This window comes from Misgurnus anguillicaudatus, chromosome 2 (genome assembly GCF_027580225.2).
Source record: "Misgurnus anguillicaudatus chromosome 2, ASM2758022v2, whole genome shotgun sequence".
Classification (NCBI taxonomy): Eukaryota; Metazoa; Chordata; class Actinopteri; order Cypriniformes; family Cobitidae; genus Misgurnus; species Misgurnus anguillicaudatus.
This window is the reverse complement of record NC_073338.2, coordinates 24,387,172-24,405,266: the sequence shown is the minus strand read 5'-3', so window position 1 is coordinate 24,405,266 and position 18,095 is coordinate 24,387,172. Positions and strand designations below refer to the sequence as shown.

At 37.1% G+C, this 18,095-nt stretch overlaps 1 protein-coding gene across 2 annotated transcripts in view; it reads left to right on the top strand.

Annotated features, from left to right (window-relative positions):
- LOC129442165 (cadherin-18) overlaps positions 1–18,095 on the top strand; it is a 187,397-nt gene that overhangs the window by 79,542 nt on the left and 89,760 nt on the right. The window contains exons 1-2 of one of the 2 annotated variants that reach the window (XM_055202065.2): positions 4,347–4,622; positions 14,588–15,061. In XM_055202065.2, coding sequence (XP_055058040.2) covers positions 14,822–15,061 — 240 coding nt within the window. In that variant the 5' untranslated portion in view covers positions 4,347–4,622; positions 14,588–14,821. Of the gene's footprint in view, positions 1–4,346; positions 4,623–14,587; positions 15,062–18,095 lie in introns of those variants that run through there. The other variant, XM_055202066.2, reaches the window with a different exon arrangement.

Here is an 18,095-nt window from a genome sequence, read left to right as displayed (position 1 = left end):
GAGAGCGGGGTAAGTTGTCACACTTTTCACACTGTCTAATATTTACTGAGTGCCATACATCACAATGGTATAAATCTCATACCAAACGAAAGAAGGAAGTCTTGGGCACATGTGTTGTATGCATTACATTTACTTATTTCATTGTGGAGACTGTTGAATAGAGAATGTTTATTTGTGACAATTGCCCCATTGGCTGGTAAGTTGTCACACTAGATCTAAAAAGAAGAACATTAATTGTGATTATTAATTTTCATTTTAAATTCTACCAGAACTGGAAATATTAAATCTAGGGCTTTCACACTGTGCTTAATCCTGGGTTATCTTCATTCTAAACCCTGCATTTAACTCTAGGTTAAAGATCGATTCACACTTGTAATTTAGAAGCGGGATATCGCTGAAATTAACCCAGGGTTATGAAACCCAACTAGCCCTGCTTTTGTGGTGTTAACCCTGCATGCGGTGCCAAATGCATGCAGTGTGAAAAGAAGCAGGGTTAAAATCTTATGAGCCAAATTAAACACAGCTGAAGCAGCTAATCAAGGTGTTCAGGGTGGCTTGATAATTACAGACAGGTTTATGAGTAGGGTTTTAGACACCTGACCTACGGTTTAGGAATGCACAGTGTGAAACGCCAAATTAATACCCAGGGTTTAACTCTTAACCCAAATACGAACAGTGTGAAATGTGTAACAGATAACACAGGATTCCAACTATTTCCAGTGTGAAAAGCACGTGACAACTTGCCCCAAAGTCAGTGAGACAACTTGCCCCAAACTGACATGTGTGCTAAAGTTGTCTAAATCTCAAGGTTAGCTCAACATAGCACATCAGCCAAAGTATCAAAAGACACATTATTGTCTTCTTTATTTTGTGCAAAATAATAATTTTTTCATACTTAAAGGAACAGTATGTAGGATTGTGGCCAAAATTGGTATTGCAATCACAAAACTTGTGGCTAAAACTGGTACTGCAATCACACAACTGGTGGCCAATACACAAAATGACAACATAAACATCAGTTGAGGGCTGCAACTCCACTTTTTAAATGACAATATCCTGGCCGGACCATTGTTGTCAGTGATATAAGTATTTGAAATGACAATGATTTCTCAACGTCTAGTGACATATCAGGGCCATTTTATGATTAATTGATATAAATTTCTTACATACTGTTCCTTTAACAAAGTTGTATTGCATAAAATTAAAAAATGCTTTTTTTTACTTTTTAAGCCAAAAATAAGAAATTGTGCTAATGTGAGATCAGGGCGATCTTGACCACATGTGAACACAAAGTTGACTGTAGAAGTCATCACACAAAGTGGCTATTTAAATTTTTGAAATAGAGCCTGTTGGAGTTATGAACAGTGTGACAACTTACCTCGCTTTCCCCTATTTCCGAGCCACAAATCTGAGCCGTTCTGTTTGAATTGTTTCGCCTTTGTGATTTCAAGTGCTGTTTGAAGATGATAATCTTCTCTGGGGCATTTTTACACTCAGCACCATATCAACAGGTTGTCATTTGTGGAGGCCCGACCCGTTATTTAATTTATTTTTGCCAGTTTTTGCTAAATCCAAAGACGTCGATTTGGTTGACTGTAATTTTAAATTATGATTTTGTTTTTGTTTTTTTACCTTTACCAAAAAAATAGTTTAAATACAGTGTATTTTTTCTCTTATATTCACCCATTCCTAACAATTATGTCCAAATCGTACCGTTCAAAACATGCAACAAAAATGTTTCGAAAGACTTGAAAGAGAGGTAAAAAAAACCTGTGTGATCATTCCTCTCATTTGCTTGCATCACCCATAACACCCACTCACCCTTCAACTCGACTTAAGACTTTGATATAAAATTTATCCAAGTGCATATTATATTTTCCTCCACAATTTGCTGAGCAATGATCTGGTCCGTTCCTTATCCAGACCTCCATACGCTGTGTAATGCTTCACAAACACTGACAGGCAGGCCCAGCTGGAACTTGTTGGTGTTTCTTAAGGCTTCCCAGACAGCAGACGACTCTGGGCCGGATCCGCACCGGGTCAGCGCCGGAGCTGTTGACTTCGGCGCGGGTCCGGAGCGGGTCTGGCCCGGAGTCGTCTGCTGTCTGGGTTTTCTGCTCTGATTTTGGGAAAATAATATGTAACAGCTGAGAGCACCACACGATGTGTAAATGAATGCAAATCATAAAATAATACCTCAAACACAGAAGGAGTGGATGATGTGTGCCACTTGATGGGAATTATGGGCACTCAAATCCAAATAATTTTTACCTTTCCCAAAGATTTGCAGATTTACAGCCTTACAGATTTTATGCTTGCTGATTATGAATAATTTTATTAAAGGGGACATATCATGAAAATTTGACTTTTTCCATGTTTAAGTGCTATAATTGGCTCCCCAGTGCTTCTATCAACCTAGAAAATGTGAAAAAGAACAACCCAGTAACTTAGTTTTGGTAAACCATTCTCTACAAGCATGTGAAAAAAATCATTAAAGTCATTTAACTTTGGTTCCCTCTGTGATGTCAGAAGGGGATAATACAGCCCCTTAATCTGTCCTATCCAACCACAACACCTAGTTTTTTTACATATGTACTTTGGAGACACCAAAGATTTATTTTACATCTTAAAAAAGTCTTGTGAAATGTCCCCTTTAATAGTTAGTCTTGTTTTCCATCTGTTGTAGTGTCAAGGTAATGGTTTATTGTTTCATTATTACCTAATAACAGTTAAGAGAGTCAGTAGTCTATACAGCTTTCAAATTTCATTTGATTTTGATTTATTCCTTTATTTTACAATTTATAATACGAATGTGTTTATTGGTGCATAACTTTGACATAAGGTTGCATAAGGTTAAAGTTTTATTTTTAATGCTTGGCTGGTGATTTCTACAAATGAGCAAAAACTAAACTAAAACATATACAATTCGCCAAAACAGCACATAACACAAACAAATTGTCGCTGTCCGATGAAAACCACGTATGTCCATTTTGCCGATTTTGAGATTTTTCGACGGATTGAATGTCCAGGTTCATTTCTGTATACAGTATGCTTCAAAAGTTTTGATATCATGTCATCTGATTTTCACGTATATATCCATTTGGTGTCAAAGCTGTCAATCACGCCGCGTATCTCCCGCCCGGTGGAAGCATCTCGCCGGTCTCGTAAAGTTTCATCGAAGCTCAGCACTGGATAGTCGAATAAACAAAGCCTGGTGAGACAATGACTTTCCTTCATCGAGGTAAACGTTTCCCCCCTGACGCCAGACGTACGTCTAGGAGTGACAAAATTACGGTAGGACTGTGCAAACAAAGTATCTGTCTAGGATTACCATGTCAGTGTATTGATTCGTTGTCCCTTCATAGTTTGCAAGAGACATTTAATAAATGTATAATTATTATTAAATAAACTAAGTGTATTTATCTGTCAATATAAAACGCGACTTGGTCATTCTAATTAATGATCGTAAGAACGCGTATCGACCACCGTTACTGTAAAATATGCACGTATGTCCATTTAAACTCAATTTTGGTCAAATGTGGATTATATCATTACACTGGCAAGAATATGGTTACATGTAAAGATGCCGTACCAAGTATGACAACGCTACATTCAACTGGTTTTGAAATACAGTGTTTTTTCACTTCCTGAAAAGTAACCTTTTTGGACATACGTGGGTTTTATTGGGCAGCGACGAAATGCAGATTGATAGTTACTTTTAACGGTAGAATTTAACATCAAAGGCTCAGTGCCAGACAGTTTCATTTTACTGTAGCTCACCTGCAAGGACACCGGCAGAGCTAAGAACGAGGGAAAAAATGTAAATAAATAAATGCAGTCGAAAAGATAAATCATCAACCGGTGCCGAGGCTGAAAGGAAGAGGGAGACGTGCAGGTAATGATGGATCGCTTCAGAGAGCCGGCTGAGGGTTTGATGACTAGGGGTTGCGGTACATAAAGCTCTTTCTTGTCCCTCAAGGCCTGTGTTTTATCACATTTTTATCTTACCTATCCACAGAGCCACTGCCCTGTTCCTGATGCCCTCTGTTATGTTATGAGCTGACAGGGTACCCTCTGTTTGAAAAAAAAGACCGTCTGTCTTGAGGGGCTTCACTCGCACACGTGCTTCGCATGCGTCCCTCCACTCGTCCGCCTCCTCCGCGCTCCCCCTATATTATTAATTAGGTTTCCTTCTGGAGCAGCGTTATTGCCTCCAACCAAACACTGCCTGCGATACTCGCCGAGAGAACCTGTGCGCCTCTCCCTGCTGCAGACGGAGGGGATATAAAGAGACTAAAAGATAAAGTGAGAGAGGTAGAGTTAGATGTAAAGCGAGAGTGTGTGAGAGAGAGAGAATAGGAAATGTGAGAGAGGAGAGAAAAAGCAGAGCTGACTTTCGATGTGTGTGTGTGTCTGTGGATATGACAGTGCATGCGGTCGGCCAATCAGAACACGGCTCTCAGCTGCAGCAGGCTGGCAGATTTAGGAGGCAGTGGACTGTTCTGGGGTGGATTGAGAGCTGCAGATGTACTCATTGTGACTTTAAAAATGTGGAGGAACATTGAAAGCACTCGTCCGTATTCCACAGCATTGTGTTCTTTTAAGGAAAGACTGAGACTGAGGTAAGATACTTACCTTCTCTCTTGGTTTCTCCAGTCTTTGATTGGATCTCTCTCCCGCTGATTGAGGGTTGCCGTTTGTCGGGCTTGTGAAGAGGCAGCGTTCAGAGAAAGTCGTAGACAGAGTTGGTCTGTCTACATGCATGTGCTCACAGATAAATCAGAGCAGCTGCTTGTGAATAGGAAGGCAGTGTTTGTCCATTCATTGATCTGTGCATCTCTCATAACCGGCACACTTCAGAGTTTTATTCTTTAATGCTACGTCTCACTTTCCTATGAATTCAGGGCAAAGCGAGTGAAGCTGTCGAAAGCTTGGGTGTCTGATAGTATAGTCCTTCTTGATAGCCTTATAAAATATGTATGTGAAAGACATTTCCTCTTCATTCTTTTCTTTCTTTATTGACTTTGTAATTGTATAAACATTTACCATCCTCAAGTTTTTCTATCGCAAGCATTTTGCTTTGCACACAGAATTGCAAAAATGATTTCAGTTGTAGTATGCGTGACAGACAGACAGGCAGAGTTCTGACTGTGAATGATAAAGTGATTTTCTCAGCCTTTATTGAATGCATGGGGGAAGTTGTCCGATCTTCAGCCTCAGTCATGTTTGAGAAAATGCCTCCATGCAGTGAACATGCCAAGGTGACAAACATGCATCAATGAATTCCTGGAGTCCCTCCCTTGATATTAATAATCCTGTAGCAAGCCATCGGTCTCGGCATCACCTTCTCACACCACTGGACTGAGTGCAAACGCAGGGAAAGGCAGCATGGAAATTGTGAGGTTATAAAACCACTTCTGTTCTATAAAAAGATCTGCAATTTGGTGCTCAGAAGTGAATAAGACATGAGAACTACAAAGGAAAAATAATAAATTGAATAAAGTGGGCAGAACCGTCTACACCAGGGATATTATAATGCTTCATGTTTTTTTTTTTTTTGTAATAGCTCTTTCTGATGCATGATCCATTTGATAGACATTTAAGAGACATTTGATAAAAAAATTAAAATAAATTTCATCTTGAATTGTTTTTTTTTCCCCTAAAATTGTCATTTTGTCATTGCCTCTTGTCCTTTACTCTTAATATTAAAGGAATAGTCCATTTTCTTAAAAGAAAAATCCAGATAATTTACTCACCACCATGTCATCCAAAATGTTGATGTCTTTCTGTTCAGTCAAGAAGAAATTATGTTTGTTGAGGAAAACATTGCAGGATTTTTCACATTTTAATGGACTTTAATGGACACCAACACTCAACACTCAACTCAACACGCAACAGCCTTTTTCAATGGAGTATCAAAGGACTCCAAACGATCCCAAACGAGGCACAAGGGTCCCATCCAGCGAAACGATTGTCATTTTTGACAAGAAAAATAAAAAATATGCACTTTTAAACTACAACTTCTCATATTCCTCCGTTCCTGAAAGCAGTGTGACCTCACGCAATACGTCATGACGTCAAGCGGTCCCAGAGGACGAAACTCCGCCCCAGTGTTTACAAGTGTGTTGAAAGAGGACTGTTCCGACATTGTTGTACGTGGAATGATATGAATGAATGTCTTTGTGTCAGTTTATTGTTTACAATGGTCGCAAATGTGCGTTTTATATATGTAACACGTGACCTCCCTACGTCACTACGCATTTACGTTAGGTTGCGCTGGACTGGACTGGACCTAGACGAAAAGTTGTGGTTTAAAAGTGCATATTTGTTATTTTTATTGTCAAAAATGACAATCGTTTCGCTACATGAGACCCTTATGCCTCGCTTGAGATCTTTTATAGTCCTTTGAAATTCCATTGAAAAAAACGTGTCGGTTAAGTGTTAAGTGTTGTGTCCATTAAAGTCCATTAAAATGAGAAAAATCCTGCAATGTTTTCCTCAAAAAACATAATTTCCTCTCGACTGAACAAAGAAAGACATCAACATTTTGGATAACACGGTGGTGAATAAGTTATCTGTTTTTTTCTTTTAAGAAAATTGACTATTCCTTTAAAGAAGTTTAGTTAAGGATGTTGATGCTGCTGCTTTCTATACAATATAAATGAATTGTGAAACCTAAACATGACTTGTGTCATATGGATGACCTACCAGGTGTCGTTGGGGAGTTTTACAAATCCTGTTCATCCTTTCAAAGCAGCAACCTACTGCATAACAAGTCTATTTGTAGCTTAAAAAGAAAGAAAATTACAGGTGTGACTCCTATAATCAAATTTAAATGAATATTTCATCAGAAATGTTTATTTACGTGCATGTTAAAGTGATTAATTCAAGCATTGGGTGAAGAAAAGGGCCAGCAGGAACGAACATTGAAGAACGTCATTGTAAGAAGACGCCTCTCAGTCATTCTTCCATCTACTTCATTCCAATTAGCATCCTAATTAGCTTTACTGAATTCTAATCAGTATTACAAATTTGTTTTGAAGACCTCAGGAAACCTGCGTGAATCAGTCAAGACACCTTTGCTCTTGAAATGCAAAACAAGGACACATGAGATATCGATGTCTTCCCAGCTTGCTTGAACAATGTTTCATTTACATATGTAACACCATTTGATATCTTTGCTTTATAAGTGCACGTTCATTAACCTTTAACATTGTACAGATTCTGTTGTTTTTACAACATTCGAAGTTAATTAATGAGTTGATGTTTGTATTCTTTATAGGTTGTCTTTTACAAGTTGTCTGTGAACTGGCATTCAATTTGCACTGTGTCACCTTATTATCACCAAAAGTCTCTTTCTTTAAAAATCTCTTTGTCTTTAAAAGAGATTCAGCAAATGAAAAGGCATTTTGGGAAAACTGGAAAAGATCTGTAACATTACGCATTTGCATGACAAATCGTGAAGATGAAGATCCAGCAGCAGAGCATTTTTGACTGTTTCTGTTAACATAAGACACTGGAACAAAATCAAAGAAAATGGAGCTGTCTTCCAGCATTAGTCAAAATGCACTCAAAAAGCTATTTCTTTTCAAAGCAACACAATAAGCTTGAAAAGCGCGTGCGAAAAGGCTCTACCCTCCCTTGTCCTCTCGAAACATCTTCAGCAAGGCTCTGTAAATAAATTGCATTTTTGATTGAGCGGATGGACATTAATCTGAATGAGAATTCATTTCCATTCAATGCAAGATTCATGTGCTTTCCAAACTCTGAAACAGTAAAACGTGTTCAAATCGAAAGATTTTCTTTTATTAAAAGACAAACGTGCACAAGAATAGCACAATGTCATGGCTGGCACGACTTTAGTTTCTCATACAAAATACAAAACAGTTTCACACAAAAACTTCCTCGATTTGCATAATTTGAATTTAATTTGTGTGCAATTAGCATACTTTGATGAAACTGGGACTTGTACGCCAACTTATTATGTTTCCTTCAGGGCCGGTGGTGTCCATTCCAACATTTCTCCTCATGTTCCCACTATTTCAGGTACAAATAAGCGTGCAGAGATTCAAAGCTCAGGCTTTAAAATATGAGCCACTTTTCTTCTCTTGTGACAGACTCAGCACCATCCAGTGACCTGAGGTCAATTGTCTGGTAATTCCTATTGGTGCACGGAGTTGAATCAGGGCCAGTGGGTTCAGCCAGGCATTCAAATATCAGTTACGTTTCATCACACAGGTGAAGCCAAATACACAGCTGCATTCAGGGATGTTGATTCAGAGCTCTTTTCCTCTTCAAAGTCATTTCTAAAGGTCGAAATGCAATTCTGAGCTGAAATGTGAGCACCCTTATGGCCTAGATGCTTGTTTATTTAGGTTTGTTGGAGAATATTTGATAACCCGGAGGGAACTGTTATTGATGAAAGGTTGTTGCTCTTTTATAGCTTTAGGGACACTTCTCGGTTATGTTTAAAGTCTTTTGAACTCCCTCGCTGTAAAAAACAAAATTCATGTCAACCTAAGTTTTTTTAGCAAATTAAGTTTAAAAAAGTAACTTGTTTATGTTAACTATATATTAGTGAAAAACTTAAAATAGTAGGTTCAGTTGACTTGCATATAACCAATTTGATTAATCTTGCATGCAGCACTGCAGCATTTATATACAGTGTATGCTGTATAAAATGCAGTTAAAGCATTAGTAAATTAATTTAAAAAAATCCAGATAATTTACTCACCACCATGTCATCCAAAATGTTGATGTTTTTCTTTGTTCAGTCGAGAAGATATTATGTTTTTTTGAGGAAAACATTCCAGGATTTTTCTCATTTTAATGGACTTTTATGGACCCCAACACTTAACAGTTTTATTGCAGTTTAAAATCGCAGTTTAAAAGGACTCTAAACGATCTCAAACGCATTAGGGCATAAGGGTCTTATCTAGCAAAACGATTGTCATTTTTGGCAAGAAAAATAAAAAATATGCACTTTTAAACCACAACTTATTGTCTTACTCTGCCAGTGTGACGCGCCAGCGCGACCTCACGTTCTTGCATAATGACGTGGAAAGGTCACGTGTTACAAATATGAAATGCATTTGTGGACCATTTTAAACAATAAACTGACACAAAGACATTAATTAATATCATTCGACATACAACAACATCGGAATGGTCCTCTTTCTCCAAACCTGTAAACACTGGGGCGTAGTTTCGTATACGTCATCCGTGACCTCTTGACGTGATGACGTATTACGTGAGGTCGTGCTGGCATGTCACAGGACCGGAGGAAGACGAGAAGTTGTGGTTTAAAAGTGCATATTTTTATTTTTCTTGCCAAAAATGACAATCGTTTCGCTAGATAAGACCCTTATGCCTTGTTTGAGATTAGAGTCCTTTGAAACTGAAATTTTAAACTGCATTAAAACTGTTAAGTCTTGGGGTCCATTAAAATGAGAAAAATCCTGCAATGTTTTCCTCAAAAAAACATAATTTCTTCCCGACTGAACAAAGAAAGCCATCAACACCCCGGACGACATGGTGGTGAGCAAACCATCCGGATCTTTTTTTTTTAAGAAAATGGACTAATCCTTTTAAGTTATAAATATAAACAAAGTCATTTCAAATTTTATTTTTATCCTGACTTTTGATGAGTTGCTGTAACCTTATTTTATTAGTAACAGCTCATCCGCTATTCCTCTTAAAACATACACTCTAAAAAATGATTCGTTGGCTGAACAACCATAACTTATGAAAGTAATTGGATTAAACACAAAAAACTTAGTATTTATAACTTTTCAACCTCTACTTACCATATTTAGTATGTGTAACACAAAAATTTAAGTTACCAGGTGAACTTAAATGTATCCAAAAATAAAATTAAAAAACATAAGTAGTGTTAACTACTATAACAATTGCATCAAAATTAAGTAAATCTAGCATAACATTTTAAGTAACTATAGAGCCACGTGATTTCCCATGATGCCTTTCCAGCCAAAAATTATGACATCTGTCGTAGCCATTTTGTGAAGCACATGCCCTGTAAAAAATTCAACTTCAAAATGTTCTTTTAACAAAAAACAAAGTTTTTCTTGTTGAAGGGCATCAGTTCATTAATTTGTGTTCACTGAATGAAATAAGCATAATCATCCTGCTAACAAATATCATTTGTTGACTGGAGTTTTAAGTTTTTGTCCAATTTGTTTACCCAACTTGCCAAATTGAGTAATCTGAACAAGCAATTTAAAAAAAACAATGGTCTGAATAGTTCCCAGCATGCATTGCGACATGTTCACTTCTTTGGTTAATATTTACTAAAAAGATGACTGTTTTAATGTTTGCTGGGTTTATTTATGTTGATATGTTGTTAATGTGAGTTATATGTTGTATTTAGAGTTATTTTGAAAAAATTATGTTTGTTCATTGTTACCATGATTGAGAAGTGTGTGCTCAGTGTAGAGGGCAACACAGTGGGTTAGCGCGCATCATAGTTTGCTCACAGCAAAAAGGTCTCTGATTCAAGCAAGAGCTAAGTCAGACAAAGACTTTGTTCAGGAGACCTTTCTGTGTACACTAAATTATGTATACCTTTCTGTGTATACTAAATTGCTCCAACTTCACTCTAAAATATGTGTTGGATTTACTTAAAAAGTGTGATGCAAAAATGGTGCATATATATTTTAAGTAATCCCAACTTGGAATAGTTTTGCTTGGGATAAACAAGAAAATATGTGTTATATGAACTTAAATATTTGAGTTCATCATCATTCTTTACTTAAAGATTTGGGTAAATAAAACACAGGTTTTCTTGTAAATTTTAAGTAAAACTATCAAAGTTGGGAATACTTAAAAAGTGTGATGCAAAAATGGTGCATATATATTTTAAGTAAATCCAACACATCATTTTTTAGAGTGTACAGTGAATGGAAATATACTGATATAGTCCAAACAATTACTCACTAATATATGCTGGGTTGTTTTTAACCAATGACTGGGTAAATATTGGACAGAACACACCGCTGTGATACAACCCACAGTTTTTAACCCAAAGGTGTGTTCTGTCAAAGCCCATTTAGTCACGTCAGGCAGGCATGTTGGCAATGCCTCCAGGCAGTTATTCCAGTCATGCAAGACTAAAGTCGAATGAGAAATGAATGAGACAGATGTCTCTAAAATTGTGTGCAAAAATCACAATTAAACAATTGAAACAAACAATTAAACTTGACATCAACTATAACATAACTTTAGCTATTTTATCGCATTGCAGCTGCTGCACATGCACACAGATTGGCAAGCGCCTCAAATGACTCAGTATCTACCTTATTTTCTGCAAGAGACTTTCGTTTCAATAGCTGGCCAGTAGAAAATAAGGTCGAGAGAACACTCACAAAATATGATTAAAAACAGTTATAGTAAACATTTACTACACCCACCATGTATAACCCAATCTGAGGATGAAATGAAGAAGCTTGGCCTGATACATCATACAGCAGGGTTCCCTAAATCTTACCCTGGAGGGGCAGAGCACTGAAAAGTTTAGCTCCAACCCTGATCAAACACATGAGAAAACTAATCAAGGTCTTCATGATCACTAGAAAATCACAGGTGGGTAAGTTTGATTAGGGTTGGAGCTAAACTTTGTAGTGCTCCGGCCCTCCAGGGTAAGATTTGGGGAACCCTGTCATACATTATGAAGATGTATTCAATTATTTTGTGTTGTTGCCCGGAGTTGAAGGGTCTTCGATGCATAATTATAAAAGCAAAGAGGCATACCAGAATATGTACAGTGGGAAAGTCAAGCTGCGTCCAAATAACCAACCTTGCGGTCTTTGGACTTAACCGCTTAAATTTTTAGATAACGTATTTCCTGTTTTTTGCCCAAGTGTTCTAGTAGGTGTGAAGATCCCAAGCATGCATGTAAAAATTATTCACCCGATAGGACACACTTAGCAAGGTAATGGCAGCAATTTGCACCAAAACGTATTCATTTTTTATTTAGACTACTTAAAATATATATTTTTAAGGTTTGTTTTAAATAAAACACTGAAACAAATGAATAAATAAATGAACATTTAAAGAATATTAGACTTATCTAAAACTTTCAGACGCAGAGTTAAATTTTGTGCATGTAGCCTTATTAAAGATTATTGTTTATTCAGTAGTCCCTGAATAAACGACACCATTCATATTGTTTTAGTGTTATAAAAGCAGTTACAGATATTTTACAAAATACATAATGTTTGCCCCAATGAAATGTGGAACACTTTCCGTTTTACTACCAAAATATGTAAAATCCATTTATTAACTTACAATTAAAAGTTTCCACGGGCAAAAGTCTCATTATTTACATCCTGAACATGATGCATGACGGGATACGCTAGCATCGAAGCGCTATTCGAGAAAGTTTAGTGTGCGTTAAAGGCACTGCACTTTGCCAGTTTTAAGACATGGGACAGTCTTGCGCACTTATTTCTGTCGCGTCCACGTGCTCTCAAGTGGCCAATACCGCAAGTGTGGTTATTTGGATGGAGCCTCAGTCCAGTGTTTTGTACCTGAATTCGTGTTTTTACCTTTTGTCACTCGCAATACGACTACCATTATCCCAAATATGGCGGCACACATTTACGTTAAAAAAAGAAGGATAGAGCCTCTCCCCCAAATAATCTTTTTGTCTTCATTAATTGCTGATTGGTTCTTTTAACTGGAAGGCTCCCTTCACCAGAGCGCCCATATTAAGTGTTGCATTGTCCTCTATAGAATCAATCTTGTTATATCCAATATCATTGATTCTGTCCAATATGTGGCCAGTCATGGGTTATTGGAGAATATTGACTTGGCACAATTAACAATATTCATTAAAAAGCTAAAGTTTTGGCAAAGCCAGTGAAACCCATGCAATTTTTGTTTTCTTCTTTGTTGTCCCATTTATTTGCACATGCATCTGCCTAGTAATTGTGTAATTTGTTTCTGTGGTGTTTTTTTTTAAATGATAGATACATTTGATGATGTCATGAGCACCAGTCAATCCATGTGAGTGGATCAGCGTCTTCAAAAACTAAAATTCCCACTAACAGTTTTGAAAATAAAACAGCTACAGAGGCTCTGTAGTTTAAATAAACCAAATATCTAATTAGGTTGGCTCATCTCTAGGTTAGCTTTTGGCAACAACAGAAAGTTATTGTGCAGCTTAATGTTTATCTTAACTGAAGGAGGCATTTGTGTGGTCTTCGAAACAAGAACATTTTATGAGATTTTGCAACTGTTTCAAAATTCCCCAGTGTAACAAATAGCATAAGGGTAAAATACCATTGTAACATACTGTAACAAATAAAAGAGTGCATTTTACTTGTTTCTTATTTGTACTTTGGTGGTTTAAATAAAAAAAACACTACAATATGTTTTCAGCATATGTTTTTACATATACTTGTAAATCCATAAGTAGAGTTTATAATCTGTAATGTTTATTTTGTTATTTTAATGCATTTATAACCACCAACGCATAATGGATATAACACTTTTTTAGGCCATACTGATGGTATAATGTTTTCTCAGCACATGTTTGATATATCATTGACTCTTTCATGAAGATATTAAAAGACTATATCAACAAAAGCACTTTAATGAAAATTCATTTTGTCACATATATTTTCAGACCATTTCTGCACTCATTCTATTTCTTATCCTTGGCTTATGTGAGCTATTAAATTCACATCCTGAAATGCTGAATCTCAATATCAAATTAAATTTCTGCAAAAAAAAAAAAAAATGAATATAAGTGATATAAGAACAATAACATGCCTGTCCTATACCTATTATTATTCCAGTGCAATTCTATAGAGAAGATGTGCTGCTCTTTTTTTAGAGATTTAAGTTGTATTCACGTGTCACACTGGTATCTTTTTACCAACAAAGGACTTAGTGTCTAAGATATCTCACTGTCAGTTTCTGATGCATTATGCATTCCAGTCATAAAATGTTAGAGCCCTGAGACATCGCTTTACTATTTCTGTCACTATTTTAACATCTTCAAAATGAAATGTTCATATGTAGCTAAGGTGACAAGAAATGCCCGCCCTGCAGCATTTTCAATGTTGTTTGTTTGTTTGGCATTTTAACGTTGGCACATTTCCATTGCATTAACCCTAAAGCGTTAGGTATTTCATTTGCTTGTTTCACCCCTTCACTCTCCGAATATGAGGCTGTTTCTCCTCAACTGATAGATCAGAATTGACAGGGAAGCTGAGGAGTCAAGAGCTATGGGCTTCTTTTCCAAGAATCAGGGCCTTGCATTGCACACCATTGATCTTCGGGATGCTATTCAGCCATTTGGATCCACTTGCCAGGCTCATTACAAAGCATCCCTGCACCACCAGGCATGATCCTCCCTATTATATTGGAACAGATGTTTCATCTAAAATGTATTAGATGTCTCACTGAATGGCAAACGGCTAGATTGTGATGGGCTTTGATTAAAATGAAAGAGTTTAGAAAGAAGCAAGGCAATTTTCGCAAAAAGGACTCATCTGAAATTTGATGAGAAATTAATATAACCGTTGGCCCATGAAAGTACTCTCTGTCCTCTTTCCTCACACAGATGTTCTGTGGCGACCTGCCATCGCCTCAAGTGAGCCTACGGTGGATGTCATCTCCCCAATGAATCAACATAACTCGTTCTCGGTCCACGATGTGAGTGTTTCCCGTTTGGTCTCAGCGACAACCGGATTTTAACCATGGCCACCATCCCAGGCCTGCGAACTGGTGTGATCGAACTCTAAAGCCGCCCACTGTGGGAGACCTCTGGGTGAGCTGAAGTTGGTAACTCTTTAACATGAGATCAGCCAGCAGTCCTGCCTGTCTTTGCCCTCTGCTGCTGTGCCTGTGTGTGATCCAGAGGAGCCACGGGACGCCTTCCCCATCCAGTTCCGTAAGACCCACACTGAGCCACAACCAGTCCAAACCGGTCGACGTAGAGAAGGATGCGCACCATCGGCCCAAGAGAGGCTGGATCTGGAATCAGTTCTTCGTTTTGGAAGAGCACATTGGTCCGGACGCGCAGTACGTTGGGAAGGTAAGAGCTCTTTATTTTAATTCTGGTTGAAAGGTTGTTTTGGACCATATGTTTATGCATGCGTTGGTGATTATCTACAACAAAGTGAGCTGTCATCTTTGGGGACGACGGTTTGTTGAGCGAATTATTCCTCGAATGAGAGTCATTTTAATTTGTTAACAGGAGATTTATCAGTGGATTTATTAGTGTGGCATATTATTAGTTGAAGTCTAGGCTTTATAATGTCAACTTGTTTTTGTAATCATGTCATTTTCTTGGAACCGTGGAAAAGAATAATCAAAAACACACTCCAGGTTTCTTGGAACACCTTGTTTTTTTGGGGGAAAGTGGGGGGTAATTTGGCTTGCAAATTACAGCCTGACCCATAACATCCATTCCAGTAATAACAACATAATTATTTTGACAGAGAAAATGAAGGATCCAGAGGCATTTTAATGATAACACATTAATTTGTTTTTATCTTTGTTTATGTGTTTGCCTTCATATGCAAGGTTGCAAAATTGCATTCTTACGCTAATGGTAGTTAGGGCTCCATTCATTTTTTTGACTTTGAACAAAATACAAAGATCCCTCTGTGAGTTTAAAGGAATATTCCATTTTCAAAGGACTATAAACGATCCCAAACGAGGCATAAGGGTCTTATCTAGTGAAACGATTGTCATTTTTTACAATAAAAATAACAAATATACACTTTTAAACCACAATTTCTCGTCTAGATCCGGTCCTGAAAGCGTCAGCGTGACCTCACGCAATACGTCATGACGTCAAGAGGTCGAACGGGAAACTCCGCCCCAGTGTTTACAAGTGTGTTGAAAGAGGACCGTTCCGACGTTGTTGTATGTGGAATGATACTAATTAATGTCTTTGTGTCAGTTTATTGTTTACAATGGTCTGCAAATGTGCGTTTTATATATGTAACGTGACCTCCCTACGTCACTACGCATTTACGTTAGGTCGCGCTGTACCGGACCTGGACGAAGGGTTGTGGTTTGAAAGTGCATATTTGTTATTTTTATTGTCAAAAGTGACAATCGTTTTGCTAGATGGGACCCTTATGCCTCGTTTGGGATCGTTTATAGACCTTTGAAACTCTGTTGAAAAAAACTGTTACGTGTTAAGTGTTAAGTGGTGGTGTCCATTGGGGTCCATTGAAATGGGAGAAATCCTGCAATGTTTTCCTCAAAAAACATAATTTCTTCTCGACTGAACGGAGAAAGACATCAACATTTTGGATGACATGGTGGTGAGTAAATTATCTGGATTTTTCTTTTAAGAAAATTGAATATTCCTTTAAGTCAAAATCAGTAGAATCAATTATTTCATTCATTTATCTCTGTGAAGACTGGCCAACTCTGTCAAGATGAAACCACCCTGTTTCATGAGTTTAAATAATCCATTGCGACACTGACAGCATTTGACATTGGTTCATTCAGGTGAAGGTTAAACTGGTTATGACAGAATTCATGAAGAAATGGCTGAGCAGCCATCAATTGTCTACACCTAGGCTACATCCCTTGGGAACTGAGCAAAATGTGTGCATGCCTGTGTTTCCTTAGCAGGATTTGACAGGTTACTTGAGGTCTACCCACCGGAGTATCTATATACATATGCTTACATTATCCACAACCACGCACATTTACTTGGCTATCTACTGTAATTGGAAAGAAATTATAGATTTCTACACTAACAGAAAAAGTTTTCCTTTTTTTTTAGAAATGAGAAAGCTCAAGCGTACCCACAGTTTGTGAGATTTGCTAACTACATTTAGATTTATGCATTTGGCAGATGTTTTTATCCAAAGCAGCTTACAGTGCATTACTAGGTATACATTTGTACTGGGGACTTACTACTGGGTCCGATTTTGTCACAGGATTTACACATAAAACATATCTCTATTATTCCATTTGACTTCCATTGTCTTTTTTTCTAAGTGTCTGCTAAATAGACCTTTTGCATGTTTGCAAACAGAGATTACGTTTTTTGTGGGCGGAGCCCAACTGGTGACAGAAAGTGACAGTTCTGCAATAGCGATGTGAAGTGTTTTAGCGTTAAATTGTGATTTTTATGTATCCGGTGATCTGACGAAGTCTGTTTTCCCTATGTATTTTTATATAAATTAAAAGTTTAAATAACTTAGCTACTGATATGTGTGCAAGTACTGTGCAAAAGTGATAGGGCACCATGGTGCCATTAGATTTGTTGTTTTTGCAATTGTATAGTGATCATATATAATTATTTCTCAGTCTCTTTATTAGAATACAACCAGAAAATACAGGAAATGTGTATGTAGTATTAAAAACAGGGTAGCACTTTATTTTACAGTACGTGTACTTACCATGTACATATATGGTAAATAAGTTGTACTTACCGCCAAATTTGTGGTACTTACTTTTAGGTATCTACATGGTAATTAATTGGTATCATTACTGTACTTACCAGTGGTACATACTTGGTAGTTATTATGTAACTCTATATAAGTACTGAGTAATAACATATACATACTTATAGTGTAGGTATACTGTAACAAAAAAAAAACCCTACTGTACTTACAAATAAATGTACAATATATGTATTTAGTATTCACAGGCCAGTTAGGGTAAATGACAGGTATTTATAGTGTACATATATGATAACTACTATCAAACACTACTGTACTTACAAATTGTGTATACATGATAAGTGTGTGGTAACTTTAATGACCGGCACATATGGTGTATGTATACTGTAACTAACGAGAAACACTAGTGTACTTACAAATTGTATATACACGATAAGTGTGTGGTACCTGCAGGCAAGTGTAAGTTATACTTATACCATACGTATATGATAACTAAGAACAAACATTACTGATGTGCCATTTTGGTACTCAGACTCAGTATCTTTGTCCTTTAAACCAAGCATTAAGTAACCGTATGAATTAACTACTGGGTATATTCACTAGTACATCTATGGTAACTGCATGGAAACAGGACTGTAAAATAAAGTGTTACTTTTTACACAGCTATTACATAGGACCTACCACCTAAGATATAGC